The sequence below is a fragment of the Manacus vitellinus genome, unplaced genomic scaffold (assembly GCF_001715985.3).
Source record: "Manacus vitellinus isolate BGI_N305 unplaced genomic scaffold, ASM171598v3 scaffold_6_pilon, whole genome shotgun sequence".
NCBI lineage: Eukaryota > Metazoa > Chordata > Aves > Passeriformes > Pipridae > Manacus > Manacus vitellinus.
The window spans coordinates 29,487,561-29,497,176 of NW_021940750.1; the positions used below are offsets into that span (position 1 = coordinate 29,487,561).

General features: G+C 36.2%; 1 protein-coding gene across 3 annotated transcripts in view; it reads left to right on the top strand.

The window, feature by feature from the left end:
- The window catches only part of VRK1 (VRK serine/threonine kinase 1), a 38,192-nt gene that overhangs the window by 22,638 nt on the left and 5,938 nt on the right, over positions 1 to 9,616 (top strand). For 2 of the 3 annotated variants that reach the window (XM_029964266.1, XM_029964265.1), the window contains exon 12: positions 2,848 to 2,941. In XM_029964266.1, coding sequence (XP_029820126.1) covers positions 2,848 to 2,941 — 94 coding nt within the window. Of the gene's footprint in view, positions 1 to 2,847; positions 2,942 to 4,070; positions 4,903 to 9,616 lie in introns of those variants that run through there. The other variant, XM_029964267.1, reaches the window with a different exon arrangement.

Below are 9,616 nucleotides of genomic sequence, written 5' to 3' on the forward strand. Positions count from 1 at the left end.
GTGGCTCACAACATGGCCACCTCTCCTCAACAACCAAACTACAACCCATCTCTTCCGGTGAGCTTGTGGGATGTTTACATTTTTGCAGGAGCGCCCATTGGACAGAACTCCAAAACTTCCAGGGGTTTCCACCCCTTGGGATCTACCACTTTCCTTAGCCTCTGGGGGAAAACAAGATCCAAACCACTACAAACTGGAACATATGACTCTTCCTTCTATGTAGGGTTTTGTAGGCCTTGTAACAGCAGTGGTATAGGCTAGGATAGAAGAATAGATTGTTTCAGTCCTTTCTAGGCTGAATTTTTCACTTTTCTTCAAGAATGAATGAAAAAAGGGTCTTCAGCAGGATGTCTCCCCTTCCAGAATATATCTTTGGGAACTCATGCTACTCGATTTTCTTCCAGAGGGTATCAGACATTAAGGAGAGTCTAATAGAACAGGAAGACAGTTTGTGCAAGTTGAGAACAGCTAGACACCAAAAAATATGGAGGAAGAAAGAAAGAACTAAATGTTAATTAAAATGATATATATTTTCAGCTGTGATGGGGAGCTCAACCTGATGACTTAGAGTTTTAAAATAAGCTCCAGATTCCAAACTTTGTTAAAATCTGCTTTCCATGAAGATAATTTACCATTAATCAGTAGTGTCTTACTTCCGAGAGAAGGTATCTTCTAGAACGTGCTGGATTTCTTTTGATGTACTTAATGTCTACTTTGGAAAAGAAAAATACAGTCTGGCATCTATCTTTGAGAAGATTGTGACCTCTAATACGGAATATCTGTGACATTTTGGCTCTACTGACCTTTTAGTCACGACAGGTCTTAACGCACCCACTCTTCACTTCTTTAGTGCAATCTACCATATTTTCTTAAATCAGTTATATTTGGTGTTCTGAAGTTGTGCTGTTTCATAGCTAGGAGACAATATTTCTAGCTTTTGTGTAAATACATTCTTAGAATGTAGGATTCTCCTGTGCTTTCAACTTGTATAGATAATTGAGCCATGGTGGGCATTATATGTTGCATATAAGGATGGTTGTTCTGCAATCTCAGTATGTTATCTGGGTAAAATACACAGATGTCTGCTTTATTAAAAATTAGCATTTTATTTTCTATATCATGACTCAAGTTTTCCCAGATGTGAAAGTAAATGAAAAGCAGTCCACCGTTCTGCTCAAGGTTTTTTGTTTTGTTTTTTTTCTTCTGTAAATGCATGTTGGTTTGTGTGTGGTATTCCATAATAGTTCTAGCAAAACAAGAAGCTAGCAGTACTGGGAGTTAAAGGAAGTATTTTGAGCTCTTGACTAAATTATTTAGTGCAAGGAGCACATCTTGCTGTTGTTCAGTGCTGAAGAGTTACTGGGAAATATTGAGAGTAACCTGGAAAAATATAGGTCTTACTGATTTTTGGTTCCTTCTAATGGTTCAGATGTGCAGGTGCTGCTTTTGTCAGATGAATGCTGCCTGATTTCTACTGCTATGTAATTCACCTGCATCAAGATTAAGAAACCACTTTTTATTAAATAAGCTTGGAAACAAGATAAATGTATTTTGCTTTTGTGTAGCATGTATTGAATATCTGTTTTTCTGATGAGCATTTAAAATGTTTCCTAGTACAATTGGGAGGAATGCATTATCTCTCATATAAAAGCAGTGCAGTGCTGAAATAGTCCTCCTTAATTTTGGTCAGAATGAACAAAAGTGTCTGTGTTTATTCCTGCCTAATGCATCACAAATCTGCTGACATGCTAACCTTGGAGTCTTGGCTGGCGGTAATCAGGCCTGTGCACCGGCAGGAAAGATGTACCTAATGCACTCCATCAGTGCAGTTTGCATATGGAAGTTCTCACAGGGGAGCTGCCCTGTGCCAGCTGAGGGTTACCTGCCCACTGCAGTTATTGTATGTAATTATCGAACCAATCTGTTCAGCCCAGCAGGGTTTAGATGGTAATCATGAAGCAACACTTTGGAAAGGAAAGATGTAATGCACTGTCCCCTTCTCTCGTGAGCTGTGTGAAGTTGTAGCCGCTTTTAAAGCTGTATTAGTAAAGCTCTAGTCTTACACAATTAAAAAAAAAAACCTAAAAAAAGAAGAAAAGGTAAACTCTTCTGTATTCATCACTTTTCACCTGTGTCTGATACAGGTCAACTCATCCTTTGCAAAAATCATGGCTTTAAAACAATAATTTTCAATAACCACTTTAAAAATACTTTGCAACAGCAAGATTAATTGTAATACACAGATAATAAGAGTTCTATCCATTTAGAGGTTTTAAGATAATGTATCTTGAATAGAGTTCAGATTTCCCAAGTACCTCTCTTTGGAACAGACTGCACAGTTGCTATTAGGAAAAAAAAAATAATAATGTACTGTCAGTGGGTACGAGCTACTTTTAAGCTGTGCAAAGAAATCCTTAAGAAGCCAGATCCAGATAAACTTGAATTTAATGAGGTGTAATTGCTTTTAAAAAAGCAGGCATTATGAACTTAATATAAAATGTTTTTGTGTGTGATTTTTCAGTTTGCTCCTTTGTAACAGTGATTCAGTGTAAATTAAAAAAAACAGGTTTTGATCATAAAGACTCATGTTTTCATACATTAAAATTTCGACTCCTAAAGTGATCTGCAGATAGGGGAACTGTCCTTTTAAATTGTGTATTGCTTAGTACTAGGATTCTTGTGTTAATATACGAATAAATTTTCTCTATGACTGGGACATTTTATAATATATGAAGAAATAATGCCTAAAATTAGGGAATATCTTGTGAAGATAAGATATTTTCTACTTGGTATGGTCTTTCCTGCTCTTGAGTTCAATTACTTTTTTTCTTATTTTTTTTTCTTCAGAAAAGAAGAAAGGCAGCAGCTGCAGCCAGTGAGAGCACTGAGGCAGATATGGAAGATACAGGAAGTCCAAAAAAAAAGAAAGCTACTACTTCTAGTAAGTCAAAAGATTGTTCTGACAGTCACATATACTGGTGTGGCAGGATACCTTGGCTAAGGGCCAGACTCCCACATAGCTACTCACTCCCCTCCTCAGTGGGACAAAGGGAGAAAATAGAATGAGAAAACTCATGAGTTGAAACAAAGATGGGAAAATTTATAACTCTTTACTGTTGTGGGCAAAACAGACTGAACTTGGGGGAAATAAATTTAATATATCACAAATTAAAATAAATTTGGGTAATAACAAAGCCAAACATTAGGAAAACACCTTTCCTTCCCCCAGGCTTAACTTAACTACTTTACTCTAAACTCATCTACCACTCTCCCTGTTCAGTGCAGGGGACATAGAGGGGAAGTGTGCTGTGGTCACTACATCGTGTTTTCTCTCTGCTTCTCCTTCCTCCTTACATTTTCTCCCTGCTCCAGTGTGAGCTCTCTCTTTTGGACTGCAGTCCTTCAGGGGAAAAAAAAAGAAAGTGGCCCTGTTTCTTCAGGAAATACCCATTTTCTCCAATGTGGGCTCTCCCATGAGTTGCAGGGGCTCCATCCTGGATCCTTCATGAACTGCAGGCAATATCTGCTCTGGTGTGGTGGAGTACCACCTCCTCCTCTGACTTTGGTGTTCCCTCTGCTGTTTCTCACTGTCTTCCCTGCATAGCTACTCCCTATCTGCCTGTCAAGTGGTTTTTTTACTTTTCTTAAATGTTTTCACAGAGGTACCACAAACAAATTTGGCTCAGTGTTGGCCTACAGTGTGTTTGTTTTGGAGCCAGCTGGAAAGGGCTGTGTCGAACAGAGGACAGCAGCTGGTGTCTTCCCACAGAGACTACCTCTGTAGCCAACCTTAGCTTACCAAAACTCAGCCACATGGCCACAAAATACCCAGTAGAACCATTTACTTGTAGCAGTTCAAGTGCTTTTGATCTTTCATAATTTCTTTCTAGATTAACTCTAATAATGTTGAAATATTTAAACTTTCTGTGTGAGAAAGGATTATGCTCCACTTACATGCTGCCTAAAGCTGGTAGAATTGCTTGGTGATAAAAATTGGTCACTGAACTGTGTTCTTTTGCCATTGTTCATTCTCTGCTCCATTCTCATTTCTGTCATTTCATCTTGTCCAGTTCACTGTTAGAAAATGCTGACTCTTCAGGATTCCTCCTCACAGCGTGTTAAAGCCAAGGGCTACCAGCAGCAGCTTCCAAAAGCAAGCGTGTTTGAAGTTGAGGAAAGGATCAGCTGTAAGGATAGAAAATGCTGAAGCTATTATTTCCACATAATTTGGCATAGTTTCAGTGTTGTCTGGAAAAAGTCATGGACAGACAAAGTAGGATTATTGAAAATCCGAGATCAGAAATCTTTAGTAGATCCGTGTAGGGTAAGCTGTGGTGGGTGTCCAATCAAACAGGTTTCTAGATCTAACTTTCTAATGCCTTCATGTAGATCTGAACTGGTTTCAAGTAATTGCAAAGATATTTTTCCTAAAGAATTTTTGATTCATACTTTCACGTAAAATACCAGATGTTGTCTGTGGTCAAGTAGTCTAAAAATAATAAAGCAGTAGCTGAAATCTACCCTAAAACAAATCTGCTAGTTTAAAAAGGGTTTGGTGAAGGAGTCTGGCAGGATGGGAAACTGTAACCTTTCAAACACAGTAGTAATATTGATAAGGTATGGATTTACCATAGTATATTTACTCCAACTGTATGGTACAAAGTATAAGGAATGAAGTTCATGTTATTTCACCAAGTGACACTACTTTGTTTGTTTTCAGCTGTTCATATTATAGAATTCTAATCATTAAAACCAGTGACTATTTCTCTTACTTGAAAGTCTTTTGAATTGTTGACTTCAATTTATTATGAATTCTCTAGTCTGTCAGTGGCTGAAAAAGTGTTAATTGGATTATATTTTCTTTCAAGGCAATACAATTATATTATGCTGACATTTATAGGGTTTTTTTGAATAACGTTTTAGATGTTATTCAAGACTTTTTAACAAAATATTTAATGCAGCTGACTGTTTTCTGTTTGTGATTTAATACACGTGTGCAGAACATGCTTTCATTCTATATAATATATTATATACTTTTTTCCTGAGATTGTATGTTGCAATTCTCATAGAAAGAGATGAAAAAGAACTTGAGGAATCGCAATCCAAGTGGTAGCATCAGCTTTTGTAAATGCTGAGTTTTTTTCCACAGTAAAGGTACTGGGGAGGCTGTATATATTTTCAACATAAACTTAAATTAAAAAAACCTCTTCTTGCCAATTCAGTAGAGTTAGAGGTGAAATGGTTCTAATTTCACCTTTTTATATTACTCAATTTAATGAATACCAAGTGGGGGGAGTATATCAAAGGTGAAATGTGATACATGTATTTATCCATTCGGTTCTCTCCAAATTTGGAATTAAAAACTTTACCACCTATTACATGATTCATAAACTTGTGTTAAAGGAAAGGGCAACTGTTTCATAATCTTCTGATTTTGATGCTTTTGATAACTTGAAAACAGCTGATCATTATAGAAATACTTACAACTGACTAGTTTTTTGTTACCATGGACTTGTTTCTCCATTATGTGATTAATCCTGCCACTAAAAAAGATCCTGAATTCCAGTAAAATGGGTATTTTCTTGGTACTTCTTAGTTGTAGAATTTAAAGTTTAGTCATACAAGAACATTTTAAAAGTTCTTGAAATTCTATTTTGTTGGTTTCTAAGGGGGATAAATATGGTGGGATAGGGATTATTCTTCAGATATTCAAACAACACCTCAAGGAGTGGCAAGAGGAGCTGTGCAGCCTCTTGCTGTTCATCTCATCAGCGTTAACTATATCTGACTATGCAATTTTTCTAATCCAGTCCAAAAGATTAGTTGTCCCCAAAAGATCCTGATCAGCTGCGCAGCACTTGGAGTACTCCAGGATGCTCAGTGGCTACAGGGACTCTGCCAGTGATTAAATCTGCTGGGGCTGGGGAGCCACCAGACTTGGTGGAGGAGGAAGAAAGAATGGCACTGAGAAAGGACAGACATCTGGAAATTCTTACTTCTGCCGTCAGCTCTCCCTGGTTCTTCTCAGCATAAGAGCAGCCACATCAGTTGAGGTCATTGAAGGCCTTCCAGTCGTGTCAGCCACTAGTGTTTCTAGAGCTGTCAAGTCACTCTTCTTTTTAAAAGAAACACAATTTCAGAAAGCCCTTGAGAAACAAGTTCTGCTGTACTTCTAAAATAAGTTGCACAATATTTGGTGGAATTCTGAAATTGATTTTTTATTTATATTAACATGTTATCGGCTTTTTCTATTTTTTTTTTCCTGTGATAACTGCAACCCATGGGCTTTCCTGAAAGGTGAAGTTTTACAGGGTATCCTTTAGAAAGTAATATGGATGATGTCGAAGTATTATATTAGCCAATGTGTCTTCACTAGGAACAATTCTGTCAGAAGACAAGAAGTTTTTTTACCACTCTGTTAAGCTCCATTTTCAGTATTAGCTGCCTTCATGTATGGTAGTAAAATACACAGACTTATAAGTGATGGTACTGTTAAAGCAGAACACCAAATTTTGACATACACTGTATGTATGCACCAACACTCGTGCAGGGGTGTAGTGCATAACATTAATAGGATTAATATGCTTATTTTTGATTAGTTTGTTGGAATAGGCAGATAGTATAGGCATCTTCAGTGAAAAATCACATAAATGCTGGAAAAACAAGAGTTTTATGAGAATTTTTGAATAATCCTAGGTTGAAAGCTACAACAGAAATAAAACATCTACCCCTGGCAGATTTTCTTTTTGTGATCTTGGGGTAAATGTAGATTGGATTATAGCAATACAGAATTTTTTTAGAATAGCCTTTTTCATTTTCTGTTGTGAGTTTTTAGGACAGTTTTGGGGTTTATTAATTAGGACAGTAAAAAGAGAAATGCTGAAGTAGATATGGCAATAAAAGTACTGTTTTTTTAAATGTACTTTTGAGTAGTCAATACTACTAGGGCTAGGAATTCTGCATGTCTGTATTGCTGGATAGTATCTACCACGTTAAGACCTAAACTGGGGTTTTTGGTTAGTCCTGCAGTATAAATAAAGAACTAAGTGAACAGTTCCAATCTGAAAACAGTCATACTGATGGATTGGTTAGAAGGCATTCCCAATGAAGGTTTAATAGTATTTCTCAATTAATAGGTACTTAGCTTTATGTTTATTTACATTGCATGGCTTTGCATAAATCAGTATCTGGGTTATTGTCTTAAATCTTTTTTTCTTTATTAAAGCAAGATTTATCACTTAATGTTGGATTAAATCTTCACTTTGGGGAATTTTTATATTTAGACAATTATTGGCCTTGTTGTCAAGCTTTATGACAAAGCAAATCATGTTGTTTTTTGAGCTTGTTTATGGTGCCAGTTGATACTTGTCTTTCTACTCCATACCAGTACCCCACATTCTAGGTAGATTTTTTAACCTCATAATCTTATACCCTAAAAAAAATTTTTTTCTGCAAAATCTGTACTGCACAATAGTTCTAATTGTGTTATTCATCTGTTCCTTCTTGTGAAGGATTTGGTATTACCTAGGATCTGTAACAGACTCCAGGAGTAAATAGGTATTAGTCTTAAGACTGGGTATCCATCTCTGTGTCTAATCACTGAAAGATCTGTCCTGTTCTTAGCCTTCCCTTACCTGTGTCAGGAATGTTGCAAGTTAAATGTTCTAGTAGAAGAGTTACATGATCTGGTTAAAAGCACATGCTGTGATGTTGTACCTAGAAATTAACAGGAACATTTGAGTTTTAAAGCAGAGAAATACTGCTTTTGGTTGCCTGCAATATTGACAAACTCACTTCTGTATTTTTCATTAAGTATATTCAAACACAATATGTGATCTGTCTTTTTATGGCCTGCCCCAAGATTGTTTGAGAATCTTTAAAAGCTATTTAAATAAGAAAAGGTATGGTAGAGGGTGCTTTTAAGTATAAAGATTCTTAAATATTACGGTTAGGAAAGAAAATATATTTGGTTTAGATTTAACTTATCTTTGTGGTTCTTCCCGAATAATAGTTTTTCTTGGCAATTTGCAAGTGACAAATTCAGTGAGAAGCATCTTGAACATGTTCCACTTATCTTAATAAAGAGACAAAATTAATGTCCAAGATGTAAAATAGGGGAGTGTTCCTGTGTGCTCCTGTGTCTGCTTGGAACACAGTTTTGTACTTAGTCTACCATTATATTTTAAACTTATTTCTGTTTAATATCTTCAGACCATTTTGAGCACATAAACACATTTAAAATGTAAATAATTGAAGTTCCTTGTTACACTTCATGGGACTTTGTTGTGTTTGATGCTGTAAAAAGTATTAAATTAAAACAAAATACCTTCTGAAGAATATTTTCCGTGAGTAAGGTTTTGTATAATGACTTTACATGTAGAACTAAGTCATTTAAGAAAAAAAGTAATGTCTGCTTTTTGTGTTGTTTTCCTGTGACCTGAAGATGTATTGCAGTATGCTGAACAAGTTTTGCAATTCTAACTCAGATATATAATTTGCAAGTGAAATTTTTCTACAGGAAAGAAAAATTGTACTACAGTGACTCAGAATTTTACAGGGAACTAACCTTTTTCACGATTGCAAGTAATATATTTGAATTAAACTTTTTTCTTCTGCAAAAAGAGGAGGACTAGTTTTAGACACTCTGCATGGAACTGCTTATTTATATTATGTGTGTACAATTGTGTTTTGGAATGTCTTCAGTAAAGCAATTTTTTCAAATAGAAGCAAACCAGTTTCAATTTCATCTGGAACAATTTTATATTCAAATTTTTAAAAGAACACTCATAGATTTGATGTTATCTGTAAGAAATACACAGGCATAAAGTCTTCAGATAATACACTCTTGTGTTCTGATGTTTTTCCGTATGAGAATATGAGAATATTCCGTATGAGAATATTTGTTGCAGGAAAGAGAGGACTTGGAAGAACAGAGTACCTAAAGCCAAGACCCATCCCATAAATTTACAGACTTTTTTCTCTCTCATTCCCACCCCACAATCATATATTCCTTGGAATTCAAGTCCATATTTGCTTTCTTCCAGTCCCTTTGTTCTTTTTTCCTGAGTCATATTTCTGAATTTTTTGTAGAAAAAGAACTGCTGAGATAAGAGAACACATCAGCTAACCAAAACTACTATTTGTCACCCTTGCAGTTTCTTCAACAGCCTTCAGAGTCCTGAAAAATTCTTGTTTGAGAAGTGTTATAAGTTTTTCTCAGTTATGCAGGGGTTCCCTGGCTGAGTTGGGAAAGAGCTTGTCAGACTTCATTCTCTTCCTTATCTCATCTTCTTGAAGGAAAGGTAGATCTTCATTGGCACCATCTTCAAGCTGCTCAAACTGCTTTGAGAATGGTGGTTAACTCTCCTTAAGTGCTGCAACCTGGCTTAAATTCCCACTTGATGTTTGCAGCTGGTTATTGAGTGTAGTCTTTCAGCTTCCAATACTGGAAATATTTTTTTTCCTTAGTCCTTCCATACTGTCATGGTTTGAGACAGCCCCAAAATCCAATTCCCTAGCTCCATTCCCCCTCCCACATCTCAACCTAATGTGAGATGGGTTTTTCCAGACAAAACACACCAGACTCAAAGTGGGGGAAAGGGAATATATTACAATG